Source organism: Cucumis melo, chromosome 1 (genome assembly GCF_025177605.1).
Source record: "Cucumis melo cultivar AY chromosome 1, USDA_Cmelo_AY_1.0, whole genome shotgun sequence".
Classification (NCBI taxonomy): Eukaryota; Viridiplantae; Streptophyta; class Magnoliopsida; order Cucurbitales; family Cucurbitaceae; genus Cucumis; species Cucumis melo.
In genome coordinates this window covers 12296036-12317015 of record NC_066857.1, presented here as the reverse complement: position 1 = coordinate 12317015, position 20980 = coordinate 12296036, and the positions used below count along the sequence as shown (strand labels likewise).

Here is a 20980-nt window from a genome sequence, read left to right as displayed (position 1 = left end):
CAGTGGCTGACCAGTCTGAAATGCATCCAACCACCAACAAGAAACGTTGCATATCAAAGAAGTCCAATGACAAAGAACAACAAAGTCATTCAAAATTCTACAAGAAACTGAAGAATGAAATAAAAGAAGTTCGTAAGGATTTATCCACACTAAATTCTATAGTCTGTATGATGGATGACACAATCAGAAAGCAGTCATTGGAGTTGTCTGAAATGAAGCAGATGCTCGAGAGATTGGTCAGGTAAAATTTGTTTTCAGAAAGTATTTCGTTTATCAGTTGTTTAAATAAACGATCGTTTAACTAACATATCCGATCTCCTATCACATTTCACGATCGTTTATCAAAGTTACACGATCGTTTACTTTTATATACACGATCGTTTATCAATACATTATTTTTTAATTTTATTTTTGTTTTTATTTGTTTATTAGAATCAAAATAAAAATCAAAGGAATGATCATACTGATCAGAATGACAATGATGATGATCAAAATAGAGAAGATATGATCACCAGTGACCAACCATATGTTGAAGAACAACATACTGAAGAACAACATACTGAACATCAAGAGGAAACCCAAAGGTTAATATTTCATTCATTGTTTACTGCTTTACAATGTTGAAAATTGCTTACATTCTAAATACGTAACAGTTCTATTTTTTTTATTCATATTTTTTTTCTCATTTTGTTTAGGGAACATCAAGAGGAATCTGGTAGTGATATAAGCATAGACGGCAGGGATGCAGACTTGCTAATGACTATAAGAGATATATCGGATAATCTAAATGCTTAAAGTCATAAAGAAAAAGACCTACCAGAAATGATTACTACCCTTCCACTTGTGAGCCAACCTCTTCCACTTTGTGAAATGGCTCTAATTGTAAATGAAGAATCTCAACTGGTATGTGTACACAACAAATTTGTAGTCCTTTGAATTAATAGTTTGTAACTTGTCTAATATCATACATTGCAGGAAACAACAAAACAACAGGTTGAGATTAAAAAAAAAATAATGAAGCAGTTACTTTGATTGAAAAAGAACCAGTAACGGTGTCTGATGAAGATGAACAACAAAAACCAATAAAGAGAAGAAAGCTATGTAAAATAGCAAATAAAAAGGTGTCTGATGAAGATGAACAAGTTAATCCACCCTCAACATCTACTGAGATCATATCAGAATCTACAATACCTGTCCCAGATGTCGAAATCAGAGATGTAGATAGATATAATCCCATGTAGCTAGTGGATCCAAAATTATGGAAGATATACTTAGAATGGAAAAGATCAAGAAAAACAACTCACGAAGAAAGGAAAGTAGTCTCCACAACTAGAAAGAAAGATTTTTTCAAACAATTTAAAGAAAACACATGGATACATGGAGATGTAAGTACTCTTTCCAAATTTCATTTTATATGTAAACGATCACTCGTATTTTCTAAACGATCGCTTCTATTAACTAAACGATCATTTATATATTTTATATGTAAACGATCGCTTAGTAAGTAAACGATCAGTTGTATTTTCTAAACGATCGCTTATACTCTCATTTCATTCACTAAAGGATCGTTTAATTTTCTTTGTAGACCATGGATTTGCTATTATCCCACTTGCAAAAGAAAATGTTGCATGTCAAGCACTTTGCAAGCGTACTTTTAGAATAATAGATTCTGCATTTATAGTAAGTTGTTATTCTTTAATTTTTTTGTATAGAAGTTAAACCGCATCATTATATTCTGACTAAATTTTTTGACTTGTTCTTCAAGACTGGAATCAATAAACTAGACTACATAGTTTGACAACATCTTTTTGATACTCATCTGGTGACACCAGACAATAAAAAAGTTGAATGGACAGACACAACAACTCACTTAAATATATGGGCAGAACAAGATTTGGAATACTATTTCAACACAACTGTTGGTGATTTCGAAGAAAACCAGGGTAGGGAGATGTCAACTCCTACAAATCTCACAACAAAATTCAATACATAGGAGTGTTGGTCCATAATTGAAATGCCAATTGTTTTCTGAAGTACGACATGTTTTCTTGACATAACGTATCTAAATCTAAACCAGCAGCTATATACTCAAAATACTTAATGGTGAATACGCCAAAATCACTCTTATTTCGTTGTAGTGGAATGACAACTGACCAAGGTTCCTTGTATGTCGATGATCCACCTCTCCTAGCAAAGAATCCAGTACTATCTAACAAATTTAGCACCAACTCTCGAATCGGCAGTAATATGTTTCTCATCTCTTCGGCACTTGTAAGTGACGGAAGCAAATCTCATACCTTAACTTGACAACTTACCAAATCCAAGCATAATAGAACCCAATGGTTGACATGGACATTGAATGGAGAGTAAACTTAATCAACACTTGCCCAAGGATCTTGGAAGTCTTTTTTCGACCCGACAACATAGTCAACCAACCTATACTCTTCCTTTCAGTCAAACGGACAATTCTCTTTAATACATTCTTTGTATTGGGGCCACTTCGCAACTAAAAGCCGTTGCAAAGAAAAATATACAAACGCAAATATAAGACCGAAAGACATATATCAAACACAAATACATCAATAAAGTAACGTGACGATTCCAAACCATAAAGATTGTGTCTGCTGTTGTGAAGTTTAGAGCAGAAGGTATTCCGACTGCCTTAATCTTGAAGCGAACGAAAAGAAAAAGTGCATCCAAATGCGAATAGAAACAAAAGTAAGCACTAAATGTATAGAACCATAACAATAAAAAAATTATAGTGACATAAATAATAAGATAATCCCTTACCCCATCCGCTAACCATCGGCAACACATAAACAAGTCTCTAAAAAATATCTTCGATTTTTTCCCATAAAAGGTTTCATGCACCTCATCGTTTGTACACTTGTCTGTAATCTAAGCTCGAAGTCTATCTAAATCGATGTCAAGTATTTTATGCATGAGATCATAAACAATTGGTTCACACTGGGAGGTAGTGGTGGTTGATGTCGTAGACCTTTTAGGTAGAGTTATGAATGGGGTTGATAGGTAAACACTTGCACGCTTCCTACGGGCGGGCCGAACGTGTGGTCGTTGAGTGGGAAATGGTTCTATCTCTGTGACGTCTAAATCAAAATAAGTATGAAGTTTTTTCCCAGTGTCCTCAATTTCAACCTCATCGTCAACGATATCTATTGGCTCCTTTAAATCAATCTCAACCTTCTTCTCCAACACGTCGATTGGCTTCTCTAACTCAATATTAAACCTCAACCAAGGAGGGGTACCAACGGTGTGAACATCTTTGGTCTTAGCATTATCCACTTCTTCACTTTCTGGTGTATGATCTACTAAGCCTTCAAACCCCTTGCGGTCTCCTTCGTCATCCTATGGAACCTCAAAGTGAATTAGTGTGGATAACAATAGAAAGTAAACATCAAGATTAGCGAGAACATGCAACTTAACGTATGAGTAATTACCAAATATGAAACAATTAACAGTTTGATTCCTAACCTTTCTTTGAAGTCCAATGTGCTTCAATATGGTTGACATCATGCCGTTCAATTCGTCAATATCTGACTTTATACTAGTAAGTTTCCCTTCAACAACCGTTACTCGATCTTGGAGATTCCAAATAGCCTTTTTCATCTTAGACTTCAACTTCTGTTTCTTACTCTTTTTGAAGTCACCTTCATCATTACCAACTTCTCTTCCTATTTTTGAACCACCATTCTTCGATTGAACAAGAGTAGAGGTTTTCAAAAAGTTCACCTGAAGCAATTTTCAACTGCTCCTCTTCAGGTGTCATCTCAATGACCTCCTTAATTATCAACTACAAAGAGAAAAGGAAAATGTATTTTGGACAAAGAAATAAGCACAAAATCAAGCGATCCTTAAGTTAGTTACAATTGCTTGCTACTTACCATTGACGAGTCAAACACCTGGCTTATAGTTTGGGACTTTGGTGATTGTTGGCACACCCACCTCAGCATTCGTGGTATGGCATCATCGTTTACTTTATCTACACCACATCCAATAATGGTTGGTATAGACTCATATGCCCAAACCTATTCCACATTTGACAAACAAGTTTAGGAAGTGCCACAAGATATATATAGATATATAAAAAAGGAGTTTCACGATCGTTTAAATATAATTAAACGATCGTTTAAAAACAACTAAACGATCATTTAAGATAACTAAACGATCGTTTAAATTAACTAAACGATCGTTTAAATTAACTAAACAATCATTTAAAATAACTAAACGATTGTTTAATTTTAAATGTATGCATAAGTTTTGCAGTAAGAAGTAAGAAGTAGCATACCTGTAATGCATGCGAAAATCCATTGATAGTATATTTTTTTGTCTGAGTTGATTTCTTCTTTCCCTTGGCATATTGCTTGTTCAAGGCTCTTTTTAAGGCACTTAGCGTGCGTCTAAAAACAATCCTGCCCCAATCATAATTATTAAATGTATTCCAATCATCAGCAATCTTGAAAAAACCAATGTCGACTTTGGTTCGCCTATCTTTTCCTAACAAAGATAGCTCTATAAAGTAGACTAAAGTTAATTTCACAATGTCATCGTCATCACCCTCGTATTCCAAAAATTTATCCTCTAAGTCGCTTACACAAATACACTCCTTGTCTTTGAAAAACTTCTCCAATAATATAGTATTCCCAACCAACTGAATAGACTCCTCTTTAGGACCCCATAGACCCATTATGATGTTAAACTCTCTCCTACCAAAAGTACAAACAACGCCCCCTAGTAAGAAACTCATATAATCCTTTCCTTCATCTTTCACCTCCCTTAACAATAAGTAGTGGATGAGTGACCCATTAAAGACAATATTTAGGTCCCAAAAGTGACCAAACTTTGTTTCCCTAAATAAGGCTAATTGATCGGGTTTGAGTTTGGCCTTAATATTATGTGTTGTCTTTTCTAAATGAGATAAACAACTTACCAAGACATAAAAATGATGGAAAAGATTAATCTTGTACATGGCTAAGATTAATCTTGTACATGGCTCCGTCAGTCGATGTCGATGTCATAATTGAAGCCTGAACAAAAATGAACAAATTCAGAGTTAAAGAAGGGATCCAAAGAAAAAGGAGTAAAATGGCAACTATATTTAGCTTCAATTCATTTCACTACCCATTTAACTTTCTAAGAACCTAAACCAAACTTTGACTAAACTAATTTCCAGCAAATAAGTCAATTCCAAAAAAGCCTAAACCAGACGGATGAAACTTACAACAAATACCTAAACCAAACATTTACAGCAAATAAATTGGAAATGGGTTAGAGATAAAACTCACTGAAATAAGAGAAAACGCTCAAAGTTGATTGAATGGTTCGAAAAGGAGAAGCGACGAAATGCACTGGAGGACTGACAAACGGCAAGCGACGAACAGTCGGAGCATCTTCGAAGAGCAGAGCGGGAAATTTCAAAAGCCAACAAAAGGAGATTTTTTTTTACTTCGGTGTTCTACGCGAAAGAGAAGGGAAAGCGATTGTGGAGAGAAGGGAAAACGAACATGAAGAGGGAAAGGAAAAGAGAAAGAGAAATTTAACGAAGGACATTTTTGTCCATTCACACCTAGATTGTCCTAAAACTCTTCATTTTGAAAAGTTATCCTAAAAGTCATTTTACCCTTTTTTTAACATATTTTTAGCAATTTCTCAATATTAAATAGATAAAATTTACTTTTATTTATGTCTTGCCGTTTAAAAGAGAAAAATTTAAACAAATTAATAAGGATAAGGTTGGTTTATAATTCAGATTTTATTTCATATTTTTCAAATTTACCAAGTTCGATAAATATATATATCGCAAACAACTTGAATTCTGTTTCTGAAAATTGTATTCAAATTACATGATTCAAATAGTGTAAATTCTAGTCATTATATCAAGAATTTGAGTTTTTTAAAATTTAAAATGTAGAATTATGTTTCATATAGATAAAAACATTTTAAAATATAGTATGTCATTTTATAAAGATAATTCAATCTTTTTAAAAAGAATTAGAATATGCATTATGTAGGAATTTATTATAAATTAGGTTAAATTCTTTAAAATATAGAAGCTTGTTCCTATTTGGTCATGTGATGCAATTCATATATATATTGTCCCAATAGTCAGTTAAATCCTATTAACTAATTACCACAACACCTGAATTTTAACTTCTTCCAAAACCGTAGAGACAAAAATTTCAATTTATCTTTAATTGTATAATATTACAAAATAAAAATTATAACACTTTCATAACATAATTAAAATTATATTCATAAATAAATCAATAAACTATTATGGTAACAGAACTAATTTCCAAGTTCTTAAATTAAAATCTAATTTTATTTTATTTTAATTTGTTTTGGAATTGTCTACCAAAGGAGCAATAGTTAACAATTGTAGAACCACACGTAAATTTGAAAAATAAGTTTGCCAATGCAACAAATAATTGAAAGCACATTATATTTAATGGTTCAAGCTTCTATTTTCATAGCGTTGTTACCAACTAGTTCTTAAGCTCTTTTTAATGTAGTATTTTGGAATAAACTTAAAATGAGTTTCCACACGAACTCTTCCACCATCTTTAATTCCTTAAGAAGTACAGCAAAAATATCTGCTCTCATTAGTTGCGGAAAAAACAACCATGAAGCAGTGACAACCATGAACGACAGCGTTAACAGCCATGCCACCACCGCAGGCGGCTGCCATCGTCCTCCTACAACCCTCTTCAACTCAAATTCCAATACCACACACACCCCGTGAAGAACAAAGAACCATGTGACCTCCCAAGTTGGCACTTCTCTACTAATGTAATACACCAATTGCTCATGCATCACTCCTGAAGCGACAAACACAGCCATCACCCCCGTTCCTGCCGCCCACCTCTTCCCCACTACACCATCCACTGCTGCTCGAACCGGCCTGTAAATGCCATAACGCAAAGTATTTGACACCAACAAATTCCACCTCCTGCCCCAAAAATCTTGGAGAGATGTTGCCAAGTAAGGCTCATTCGACGGTGGTTCAAGCACAACACCATCGAATGCCGATCCAACAATAGCACTCGACACTCCAAGAAGAAAATCGACGAAGAGATATAGCGTCAAACAGTAGAAACAAATCTTCACATTTGGCCGAAGCTGGTCAATGTGGTCATTGGCGGCGATCAAGATGGCAAAAAGCAAGATTTTGGTGGGCAACTTGGGATTTACATATTTTTCGGGATATTTATAATTTGGGTCTATTTCTTTCGGCTTTATTTTGATTGGAAGACAAGCAACTGAAGCAAAGAGAGGGAATGTCAATGGTGGGTCGGAAACAAGAGGACCTAAGTTGAATGAAAATAGAAGAAGTTTGAAGGTTGTGAGCCAAGTGATGAAGAAGGCGATGGTACCGGTGAGGAAGACGGAGGAGAGAGAGAGGGGAAGAAGGGCGAAGAGAAAGAAAACAGGGAAGAGAGAGATGAGCCTAAATTTTCCTTTGGGAAGCTTTGAAGATATGAAATATGAGTATAATAGAGACACCATGATTGTGAGGGAGACTTTCATGAATCTCTTGAGTTCTCCATCCACGACAACCATATTTGCTTTTGCTTTTCTAAAGTTTCAATGCATGATATATATAGAGAGCAAACGCATTCTTAAGATGTACTTACATTTTCATGATCACACTCTAATTACGTCTAAACAGAAACTAAAGATAGATATCCTGTAGCAGCCTGTATATCAATTGAAATTGATCTACCAAAAGTTTACCTGTAAATGCCACTGCTGCTCGAACTGACCTGTATATCAATTTCAATTTGAGACATGTAAACTTTTTAATTAATTTCAAATTTAATTATTTGTATTTTGGTCACTAATTTGATAAATGACGTAAAATTTATGATTGGTAAAAAATTTATTGTTTAACATATGCACCTATTTTTCTTAGCATACGCATACATAAAAAGCTTACGATCTATCAATTGTTTTTAGGATATTAATTTCTTACTTCTCATCTCAACATTACTTCTATCAATATAATCGTATATTTTTTCGTTTACTTAGGTTTAATAAGAAAGGAAGGTTTCTCAAAATAGAAATTATTATTCTACACAGAAATTATTTTAAATAATAAAATCGATAAAAATATATTCAAATATAGCGAAATGAGAATGATAAAATGAAAACTTATTGTGATTTCCTATATAAATAGGTTGGTTAGGTTGCTACCATTCACATAGAGTCGGCCTAATTTTTCTCTTTCTGGTTCAAAGTAATTTTCAAGAGAAACCCCATTTGTCTCATTTTCAAAATCTAATTAATTCCACTTTACTCTCCTTTAATTATTTTGGATTAGGTTTATGTGTCCATTTGGTCTAAAGAAAATCTATTCTTATTCATAGTTCCACAAATGTTTTTTTTTTCTAAAGTAGAATGCACTCCTATTTAATTTTATACTGGATTTAAACTTTGGATACAAAATGAATAAGCATATCATGTGGTGCTATATTCCATTAAACTTTGTTCGCATTTGACATACTTTTTCCTTTTAAGGCATTGATTTGCATTTAAAGAGAGACTTTACAGGTCGGTAATGTCCGTGGTTATGCAGTAGAATAAATTAATATTATATCTAAATGTGAGGAATCATGAGAACATGAAAGTATAGTTATAAAAGACTTTAAACAATTGAAAGTTACTATCTATACAAACCAGATGCAATTTCTTTTCGAATGTTTCAATCATAAGAACTTTAAAATTAAGCATGTCTAACTTGTTTGGATGACCTTTCTTAAAAATTTCTTTAGAAGCAATGTGTAAGGTCAAAATATTAAACCCTAGTTCGTTGGTTTAATTTTGTTAGGTTGTGTGGACAATATTCACTATTAGAAGTAGTTTAAAATAAATATTACCAAAATTGTAGGAGAATTTTAGAGCCAACAGGGTATCAAATCAAGAATTTGATTTGAAGAAAAGTCACAAAACATAACTTATGGAAAACAAGCCACCATGAAACTCTATGAAAACAAAAATTACAATCTCTCTAAATATGCGTGGAATAGTTTGTAGACTACTTCTTTCTTTCTTTAGCATCAATAATGAATGGTTAAACCATCTATCTTTATAATAATAATAATAATAATAATAATAATTAGTTCCTTTTCCACCAAGAAATTCTTGGATGTGAGCTCACATTTCTAATTAATTCTGAGTATTAAAACACAGATTGATGTCAATCGAAAGCTCTCTATTTATTTGATTTTGTGTTACATTGTGTTAATTTTGATATTTGTTCATCAATCCGAATATTTACTCAATTACAATAGTTGGTATACATATTTGTTCAATAAATGCATCACAATATTACAATTTGTCGGCCTACTTCTTTTGCTCTTTCTTCTTTGTTTTTCTTCATTTTAAAACAAAGACATGTGATCCTTTTGACTACAAGAAAATATAATTAATGCCTTGATCATCCAGATTGAATGTTTTTCTAAAAATACATTTAATTCTTTTAAAAAATATAAGTTTAAAATCTAAACACTTAAATGTTTGATTTGACCTCTTTATAAATATTGATATGCAAAATTATATAGTTTGGTTTGTACTATATTAATAATGTTTATACTTACGTCAAATTACTATAAAAAAACTATTTAACATTATGAACTAATTTCATAAATAAATACACATATTTTAAATCTTTTTTTTAAATATATTTTAAAATCAATCGAACGATATCTAGAAATTATTAATTTTTTAGTTTCTTCAAACTAAACATTAATTTCATTTTTTTGTATTACTTTTTTTTGACAATTCAATTTTAGAAGTACAAATATCTTGAAATGTAAATACATAACTATAAAAAAAAAATATGATTTCCAACAACAAAATATAAATAAGATAATAATTTTTTCGAGACAATGTAATATTAATTAGGCAAAAAGATGTGCAATTCAATCATGTTCTTCATTCATCTTTATTTCACGAACCAAACGATCGTGTTTTCCATTGGCGTTATCATGATTTCTTTCATTGATGTTAAGGCGAAGTAGATTTGGCTTAGAGAGGAATAGTTGCAAATCCCTATATTTAAATGTATATGAACACACATTAAAAAAATATTCAAAGTATTTAAAGATAAAAAAGAAAGACGGAGTGAAAAATATATAATAAAAAGGAATAGAAAAAATAGAGGAAGAAAAATAAATATTTGGAGGAGATTTCTAATTAAACACCAAATAAATATTTATTGTAAAATTTGGTTGAATGTGATTTTTCTAAAATGATTTATTTCATAATCTCATTTTTCTAAGAATTATTTCAAACTAGCGTCAAACACCTCCATTTAGCTTAAAATGAATTATTTTAAAAATTAAACACTTCAAATATCAATCAAAACACAGCCTTACTTTAATTTAACTGGCCTACTTTTTTTCTTTACCAATTCTTCATTTATCTTGTGTCAACCAATGAAAAAAGGACATTCTTTTTTTCATATTGCCCAATTAATAAATATGGTCGGATGGTTGGATAGTCCCAACCTTGGCATTGGTAGCCTCATTCTAAGTCGTCTCAAACTCAACTTGGACTCTTCGACACATTGGCTTCTTTTGATTTTGATCACATAGAGATGTAATGTACACACTTGACCTTATCATGACAACAACAGTAAATTTGTAGTTTAGAAAAAAGAGAACATGTAAACAAAAATAAGAAAAGACCATATACATATATATATATAGGTTAATTATAGAAGATTTGATCCATAGTTTGCCTTAACTCTATTAGAATTAGGACATAAGTCTATCCAATATAGGCTAGGATCAAATCTTACTCTTTATATTTTATTCTACCTTATATTATATTATTTAGATTTTTTTAGCTTTATTTTACTGGGCCAAAATCTACTCCAAACATGGTGAGCCCCTCATTGTTGAGGTAGAGGTTTAGAGTATTACATTTTTATTTTTATTTTTGGCGTTGAAATCTGAATTTTGTTTAGAAAATATGGATGGAGAGTTTTTCTCTTGGGTGTTTTTAAAAATATAATAAAGTGATAATGTAATGCCCCGAATAAGTACTTTTAAGTTTAATTATCCTAAGTTAAATATTGACAATTATTAAAATTATGTTTGGGTGTTATAGGATTTAATTGTGGAAATTCTTAATTAGATATTTTGGGAAAATATCTAATTAAATAAATTTGGAATTAATGATTGATTTGGTTTGTTTCTTTTAAGTAGTTTGTGTTGGGAGATTTGTATTTGAGAGAATTTTGAATAATTATATATAAGAGTATATAATTATTTGGATTTATGGTTAAAATAATTGTATTATGAAAATAATATAATTATTTGAGATTGGTTTATTTATTTTGGAAGGATTAAGTAATGTGATTTGTTGAGGAGGGAGAAGTATTAATTTTACTTTGGAAAAAGTTAAAAACAAGATAAAAAGAAGATTTTGTGGGTTTTTAATTGAAGAGAGAGAAATAAAAATAAAAATAATATTAGTATTATTATTTTTATTTAATAAGGCATGGGGAGTTGTGCACTTCATCCCTTCCAATTCGTGAAACCCTAAGCTCAAAAAGGAGAAAACCCTAGTCGCTAGTCAATTCGTCTCCACCCATCTTCGACTGTTGGCTGTCGCGTCCCTCGATTGACGACTGTCGCGCAAGCCTACTGATCCATGCAAGCCGTTCGTCCCAAGCGCGTCAGCCATCCGTCTCCTCTCTATCGCAAGCGTCACTGTGCCGTCGACGAGTCGTTTCGTCCTGTCACTGCTCAGGTGTTTATTCGTCGTTGTCCCGAGTTTCATTTCGTCTCCTCCGTCGTCAGTTATCGCAGCCGATCGTCTCCCGCCACGTTGTTCTGTCCGAGCCGAACCGTCAGCGAGCCACTTCTAGACGTATTTTCATCTGAGTTGTGCGTGTGTGTGCGAGCCGTGTCCTTCAGCCGCCCGAGTCGAGTTCAACTTGAGCCGTCCTTTCTCTTCAGCTGCACGCCAGCCGCATCTGAGCTGCTTCAAGCCTTAGCCCAGACCGAGTCAAGTAGTCTAGCCATTTTAAGCCACCAAGCTTATTTTTGGCCTTTTCACCTTTTTTTTTTGTAAGTTTTTGGTAAGTGGATTGGATTTTGGTTAATTCTCAAGAAAGTTTTGGTTGGACCCTAAATAATTTTATTTTGGATTAAATGGAATTATTTTTCTTAAAGGATTGGAAGTTGAGCTGTGGAATTTTTTCAACTAAGGGTAAATTGAATTCAACCTCAACTTGGGGTAAGTCGAATCACTTGAATTTTTTATCCTTAAGCAACTGTTAATTAAATTATTAAACTTAGTTATTTACCCTTATTGTTTAGGATTTTACTTGGGAAGTTTGACCTTGCTGTCATGATTAAATTTGGTTTAAGTTAATCTCCAGGTAAGAGATTCTCCTACTAGACCTTTAAATTGAAGTATGAGCTTGCGTGTAACTTTTTCCATTATGCATTAAAGTAGCTAATATGCATAATGTGTATATGATTTATGATGATCGGTAGTCATTACTAGTCTATACTTATGATGACAATTAGTTTTAACTGAGTTATGTCGATGATGACTATTGATGTTGATGATATGCATGAATTATTAATCTCATAATTAAGAATGTTATGGTTAATATTCATGCCATGTTTATGATGTTATTTTATGATACATGCTATGGATAGGTTGTATTGTTAGTTTTATCTATTAAAGTCGTACCCACATGAGTGTCCCTCGGGATCACCATCCTTTTTATGACTGTGTAGTCCGACGGGATGACCAGTCTAGTATGAGATGATATGTTACGAGTGACTTGACGGGGTCACTCACAGTTCGATTGTCTTAGTGTTTTTTTTAGATTCACTAAAGACCAGTTTGTCCTAGGTGTTCCTTGTGTTCACCGAAAACCAGTTTTGTCCTAGATGTTCCTTTAAGTTCACTGAAGACCAGAGATGTTCCTACGGGATCACAGATTGTGCATGTTCGGGAACGTGCCAGTTAAGGGTACCACTTTACAGGCCTCTAATAAAAAGTTAACAGTCACCTAATGAGACTAGTAGTAGGTCTCTTGAGTATATTTTTATACTTACTTTTTAATGTTTAATTTTTCAAGTAAATGTAGAGGTAAGAGCAGAGGAAAGCTGGCGAATGACAAGAAGTGACCATAGCGTGCCATATGGGAACACTTTTGCTTCCGCCTTATGTTATTAAATTTTGATTTTAATATTTATGCACTTTTATTTATTTCTCTTTTAAAACTAGATAGGGCCCGAGCTAGGAACTTACTTTTAGATTTATTTATACTTACTTTAGTTTATTTATAATTTTAATGAATATTTGAGATTTTAATTATGAAAATTTCATATTTTCTATTTTAATTAAGAAATTTTATTTTAATTTGAGTAGTAACGATCTCAGCTTAGTATAAAAAGTTGGGTCGTTATAGACAAAATATTACATGTATAGAACAATTTCTAAAATGAAAAAAGCTCACAGGCCCATAATAGAAATACCAAAAATGCCTCGTCAACCACACCGTCAACAACGAGCGTAATATATTTAGTAAATGATAGTTTAGTGTAACGACCCAACTCCTTGTACTAAGTTGAGGTCATTACTAATTAAAAGATAAATAAAATTTCTTAAATTAAAAATAGAAAATAAAACAAAATCTCAAATTAGTCATTAAAATCATAAACAAATGTATGTAGAGATAAATTTAAATAAAATCCTAACTCGGGTCCTATCTAGTTTTAAAAGGAGAAAGTTAATAAAAACAAATGTTGAAATCTGAACAAATAACATAAGGTGAAAGCAAAAGTATTCCCTATGGCTCGCCACAGTCACTTCTTGTCATTCGCCAGCATCCCTCTGTTCTTACCTCTACCTCTTCCTTTAAAATTAAACGAGAAAGAGTGAGTATAAAAATATACATAGTAAGGGACCCACTACTAGTCCCGCTAAATGCCTGTTAACTTCCTATTAGAGTCCTGTAAAGTAATACCCCTAAACTGGTATGTGTCCGAATACGTGCAATCTGTGATCCCATAGGAACATCTCTAGTCTTCGGTGAACCCAAAGGAACACCTAGGACAAACTGGTCTTTAATATACCCGAGGGAAATACTAAGACAATCAGGCTGTGAGTGACCTCGTCGAATCACTCACAATCATGTCTATGTCATACTAGACTAGTGATCCCGTCGGACTACACAATCATAAAAAGGTGGTGATCCCGAGGGACAACCATGTGGGTACAACTCTAATAGCAAAAGCTAACAGCACAACCTATCCATACCATGTAACATAACATACATCATCATAAACATGACATAAGTATCGATCATAACATTCTTAATCAAATATCGTCATCAAGAACATAACGCAATCGTCATCATCAATATACTATCGGTTATAAATATAATATCAGTCATCATCATCAATCATCCATATAATGACAATCATTTTTGCTACCATCAATGCATAATCATAATTACATGCAGTCTCTTAAATTCAATCCGAAGGTCTAGTGGGAGAATTTCTTACTTGGAGATTAGTTAAAACCAAAATTATCCTAATCGTCACGGTCAAGCTTTCCAACAGTAAAGTCTTATTCAACAAGGAAACCCAATAATTAAAGTAAATAAATCAATTAACAGTTGCTTAAGGATTAAAAATTCCAATTATTTCAACTTACCCAAAGTTGAGGTCGAATCCAATTTACCTATAGTTTAGGAAAATTCTATAGCTTAGACTTCCAGTTAAAATCTAACCAATTTAATCCAAAATTAAATTAGCTAGGGTCCAAAAATATTAATTAGAGTCCAAAATTAATATTTGTTGGGTATGCCAAAACCTAATCAAACTTAACAAGACTTACCAAAAATAGGTCAAATAGGGTTAAAAACAAGCTTGGCAGCTCAAATGACTTGGCTAGAGGGGTAAAATTGGCTAGCAGCTCGACTGAGGGAAGGAACCCAGCTAGTCGGCTCACAAGTGAAGGGCGGCTCGATAGCTTATGTAGGCTCGGCTCGCTGAGGCTGGAAGTGGCTTGTTTGTCAGTCGCTCGGGTCGGGGCAGCTCAACTGGAGTTGCACGCGGTTTGGGCAATTATGAATCTGACGACCCGTGACCGGTGAAGCTTGTCAACAACTGCTGGGCGGAGCGACGCGGTGGACGACGAAGGAGACACAGAGAAGAGCACAGCTAACGGAACGACGACATGCGTGATGCTTGAATCGCGACTTCACGTACGCGGCTTGCAGAAACGGTCGGCTAACGTCACGACTGACGAAACGCAAACGGCGATGATGGAGGAGATTAAACGGAGACTGCTGTTTGACAGAGGAAATGCGACGATGCGGGGTGTCACAATCGTAACCTTTCAAACACGATTGTGTGGCACTTGTTCTGCTCGGTCAACAAGTCAGCCATTCAATATTCGAAATCTGCAGACGAACTTGCGGTATGATGTAGCCTCCCTCCACGTTCTCAGGAAAATGTTTTTATGAAACAGGAGAAAGAAAGTAAATTGTTGGAAACATCATAAAAGAAAGCATTGAAGACTGTCAATTGCAAAGAAAATAGCTTAGATTGCAAAGAGTGAGACAAGACTTGGGCGGGGGTTCAAGTAGTATGCTACCCCCTATAGTACATATTGAGATTTTTGGTCTTAGCAGGCTTGCATACGAAAAAGCCGAAATGTTACATTGTGACTCAGCGACGAAAACGAAAGAAATAAACTAATCTACTTATAAGACGTAAAGACGAAGCGATTTAAGCGTATTCAGACATACGGCCATAGGTAAACAACACCTTGGACAAGTATGCCCGTGACATTCTCCCCCACCTAAATGGTTAACATCCTTGTCAACCGGCGAAGCTGGAGCTTTTCAATCTTCTGCTTCCACGCTTCAAGATCTTCGACATGTTCTTCGCTTGTTACCTCCACGAGGGGGTTCTTCCACTTCACGAGGAATTTATGTATCTCCCTCGTGAACCTTCTACCTGCCCTATCTCCCTCGTGAACCTTCTACATGCCCTTACTCTGACAGCAGGGACTTCCTTGACTTCTCTATCTTCTTCCTGTTCTAGGTTGATAGATAATCGTATGGTGTTGTTGCACCGTTGATCGGTAGCTTGGTCATCCACTCTAACTCAAGGGGGCATCGCTTTTGATCCACCCTCTTCTCCATCGACCTTGAAGCTTCTTTTAGACACACTCGGGCGATATCAACCATCTGCTCCCATTCCTTTTCAACTCTGTGAATTTGAGGGTTGTTCCCTACATAAGGGTCATTAGTGAGCGGCGACAATACATAATGCCTACTACCTTTAATCTAAAACTGACTTCTCTTGATCAGCGAATCTGTATGAGCACTGTGATTGAATTGGGCTGCATTCAGCAACTGAACCCAATTCTTTTGTCTGTCATCAACAAAATGATGCATATATTCTCTGAGCATACAGTTGAATTGCTCGGTGTCAACTTTTGGAGGCTTGCTCACATCGGCGACCCCAAAACTTCGCCCCTCAATCGTGTCTTGCTTCAGACCATTGAAGGCAGCCTAACACTCGAGGTTCTCACCCCACTGAATGTCTTCTTCTTTCAAAAACTCAATCTGGTGAAACTCCACCACATGACCCAGCACATTTATCTGGCTCCGCACAGAACAACACTTTCCTCCCTTGGCATCAGTAAGACTAAATGGTACCACGAGGAACTCATATGCTCTAAGTCTAGTGACACAAGTTGTCTCGAGTCCCTTTGCCTCTGTTGCTTTTACTCGATAGTACCTCGATCAAATGTCTGACTTCGGGAAATATTTCACCCCACGTGAGCGGTCAAACAGGTTGAGGAGTATAGGAAATGGATATTTGCGGTTAGCTGTGAGCTTATTCAGGATACGACGTTTGATACACCGTTGTGGGTTTCTGTCCTTCTTCTTTAGGGAAAGGATCGAGACTCTATACGGAGCTTGTATATGTCTACTAGATCCTGTAATGAATAACTTCTTCGATGGTTTCCGAAGTTCGGCTAACTCCGGCGGTGCTATGCGATAAGCATTCTTCGCAGATGCTTTTGTCTATGGCCGCAATTCTATCCCATGGTCAATCGTCCTTCGCATCGACAAGGATTTGGGCCAACTATTTGACATCACACCATGGCACTTCTTTGCGACACACATAGTGCCTTTGGGGACTGTCTCCCCTATTTTTTCCAACGCCCAAAGCAGGATCGTCGTGGATGGTGGTTCCTCTTGAACAGGATTCTTGTCTAGTTACATGCCTATATCATTTTAAACCCGTTAGACTGACGAATATCTGCTTGCACTACAGTGAGGAAAGATCTAGTAATCACTAGACATTTGGCTGAGAGCATTGGTATGACTTGATGTTCAAGGAGGAACTCCATTCCCAATACTACATCGAAGTCGTGCATCTTTACAACCACAAAGTCTACAGGACCTTTCCATCCTCCCAACTTTATCATCATTTATTTCACTAGTCCGACGATTGGTAGGGCAACGAAATTCACGACCTTCATTCTTCCTGAATCCTTCTCCCAACGGAGCCTTAGACGTACGAATTTTGCCTCTGTTATAAAGTTGTGAGTTGCACCGGAATCAACCATAGTGCTTTTAGTATGTTTTTGGTTGATCCAGGTGTCAACATACAATAATCCTCTTTCCGCTGATACACTTCTCTCCTTTGCTTTTTCCTGAAGAGACGACAAATATTTTAAGGCCCCTATTCTAAGCTTTTCGCCCACTTCTATCTGGTTGACTTCACCTTCGGCTTGATTCAACTTATCATCTGAATCTGGGATTAATGAGGCCTGAAAAGCATGGAAGTCGACTTTATTCAGATATTCTCTTGCCAGATGTGGCCCCTCACATATGAAACAACTGAGGGGACGCTTGGGTGGGCTTCGATTATTTGGCCTTCGCCATGTGTTCTCTGTGTTTGATTGGTAAGGCCTGCAATCTTTACCAGAACGTTTGTCTCCCCCGATAGCTTTGGGACAACTCAGGCGACTATTTTTATTCCTTTTGGGTGAGGAACTTTGGTGACGTCTCACATCTTGAGAGTCACTGATGAGATCAAACAACCGTTCGGCTGTTACATACGTTGACGTGAGGTCTTGGTCCACGGTTTCAGCGCTTCGACAAAATAGAAAACTTTGTCTTTCTCTTACATATCGTGAATGTCTAACATAAGGCTCGTAAACTGTTTCACGTACTCCCGAATACTATCAGCGTGTTTCAGCTCACGCAACTTTCGACGAACCAAAATCTCAACATTTTCAGGGAAGAATTGTAAGCGGAGTTCTTTCTTCAAGGCATCCCAAGTATCTATCGTACAACGTCCTTCTTGCATGTCCACATATCGGGACCTCCACCATAACTTGGCATCCTCACACAGATGCATCGTTGTCAGTGTAACTTTGGCTTCCTCTGTAACCGTGTTCGTGGCCCTGAAGTACTGTCCGAGGTCAAAAATATAGTTCTCTAGGGCCTTTGCATCTCTTGCTCCACAGAAGGGCTTTGGTTCCGAAATCTTTACTCTACTAACCGGAATTGTTCCTCCAGTTGGAGCTTAGTTTGCTATTGCTCGCACTGTGAGATTCAGTCTTGCGTTCACATCTGCGATTTCATTTCTGATGACATTGAGGGTAGCACAAAAATCCTCCGACATGTCGTTTGTCATCTCTAAGAGTGTCTTATGGGAGCTATCTGGCTCATTGACACGTTCTGCCATGTGGGCAACAAAGGCCGACGAATTGTCCCCATATTCGTAGTTAACAGTTCTTCTAATGTTTCCTTCTAGAGTGTCGACTCTTGCCAACAACTCTTTATTGGTAATCCTTCGACACAGCCAGCTACCGCATCGATCGTGTTAGTTTTCTCAGCAATCTCTTTGAGACGAGACTTCAAGAAGCGGATGTAATCGGGAACTTCAGCTAGGTAGAGCATCTACTTCTCCAGCTCTACCAGTCGGCCTCTCTGAGCCTTGTCCGATGGATTCGCCGATGACATATTTCGGTCTTATTATCAACTAGCCGATTTGACTCTAATACCACTTGTCACAATCGTAACCTTTCAAACACGATTGTGCGGCACTGTTCTGCTCGGTCAACAAGTCAGCCGTTCAATATTCGAAATCTGCGAACAAACTCGTGGTATGATGTAGCCTCCCTTCACGTTCTCAGGAAAATGTTTGTATAAAATGGGAGAGAGAAAGTAAATTGTTGGAAACATCATAAAAGAAAGCATTGAAGACTGTCAATTGCAAGGAAAATAGCTTAGATTGCAAATAGTGCGACAAGGCTTGGGCGGGGGTTCAAGTAGTGTGCTACCCCTATAGTACATATTGAGATTTTTGGCCTTGGCAGACTTGCATATGAAAAAGCCTAAATGTCACACTGTAGCTCGGCGACACGAAAACGAAAGAAATAAACTATACTACTTATAAGACGTAAAGACAAAGCGATTTAGGGGTATTTGGGCATACGACCATAGGTAAACAACACATTGGACAAGTATGCCCGTGACACGGGGCGAAGGTGAGCAGCGACTCAAGGGGATGGCTAGGGTTTTGCTATGTGAAGCTAGGTTTTTTTTTTCGATGAAGGAGATGACACAACTCCCCATGCCAAATTTAAACAAAATATTATTATTATTATTATTATTATTATTATTATTATTATTATTATTATTATTATTATTATTATTATTATTATTATTATTATTATTATTTTATTTTTAACTTATCCTTATTCTTTTTCTTATTTCCACAAATAACCAACCATATTTTCTCTCACTTCATTTAAAACCTATTAAATTCCCCTTTTAAATAAAATATTCTCTCTTTTTCCAATCACATCACTTTATCTTCCCAAAATATAATTAATAACCTTAAATAATTACATTATCTTTATAATATAATTATTTTCTCCTCAATTCAATTAATTATATACCCAACACATAATTAATTAAAATTATTTCAAAGAATAACATATACTCTTAAATAATTATGTTATCCTTATAATATAATTATTTTAACTTCACAATCAATTAATTATACACTCAAATGTACAATTAATCAAATTTTCACAAATACAACAATTGGATATTTTTCTAAAATATCTAATAAGTTCCAATATCTACCAATTAAATATTTCAACAAATAAATAACACCAAAAAATTCAAAAATTAAACTTAAGATAATTACAAATAAATTACCTTAAATTTGGGGCGTTACATTTAGAATTGACTATTGTTTGGTACACAATCGTTTAGATTTGGCTACCCAAATGTAAACAATTTTTTTTCCAGAATTCTTTAGTACACTATTGTTTAGATTTGGCTACACAATTATTTATTTTTGACTAAATGATTTTTTTCAAGATGATCGTTTAGATTTGGTTACCCAAATCTAAATGATTATTCTTTTTAAGATTCTTTAGTACACGATTGTTTAGATTTGGCTAGACGATTTTTTTCAAGACGATATTTAGATTTGTCTGTACGATCGTTTTTCTTTGTACACCATCTTTTATTTTCGTTTGTACACTATCATTTTAGATTTGGATAGTCAAATCTAAACGATATTTTAAGATTCTTTGGTATATGATCGTTTAGATTTTGCTATTTTTTTGTACATGATCGTTTATAGATTTGGGTAACCAAATCTAAATGACGTTTTGTTCAAGATTTTTTATATTTACTACACAATCTTGAACAACCAAATAACAGTTTGAAAAAAAATATAAAAAATCCTTTATATTTGATACACGATCTTGAACCAAATAATAGTTTAAAAAAAAGAGAAAAAGAAGAAAGACAATGGAAAAAAAATCACACAGTTAGAGGAGAATAAAGACAATAAAGGGATGGGCAAACCTGGAATATTTAAAAAAATGACCAACTTCATGGACTTTTTCATTTTGTTATACAGGCCATAAATAT

The 20980-nt window shown here is 34.8% G+C and overlaps 1 protein-coding gene across 1 annotated transcript; it reads right to left on the bottom strand.

The window, feature by feature from the left end:
• Window positions 1-6443: 6443 nt before the first annotated feature.
• On the bottom strand, window positions 6444-7856 carry LOC103490377 (probable long-chain-alcohol O-fatty-acyltransferase 5). The gene has a single exon (XM_008449868.2). It carries the CDS (start codon window positions 7576-7578, stop codon window positions 6511-6513), a length of 1068 nt encoding a protein of 355 aa, XP_008448090.1. The 5' UTR covers window positions 7579-7856; the 3' UTR covers window positions 6444-6510.
• Between the last annotated feature and the right edge of the window lie 13124 nt (window positions 7857-20980).

Coding starts and splice junctions, on each gene's coding strand:
- LOC103490377 (XM_008449868.2), bottom strand. CDS start 7,578: ATGGTTGTCGTGGATGGAGAACTCAAGAGATTCATGAAAGTCTCCCTC.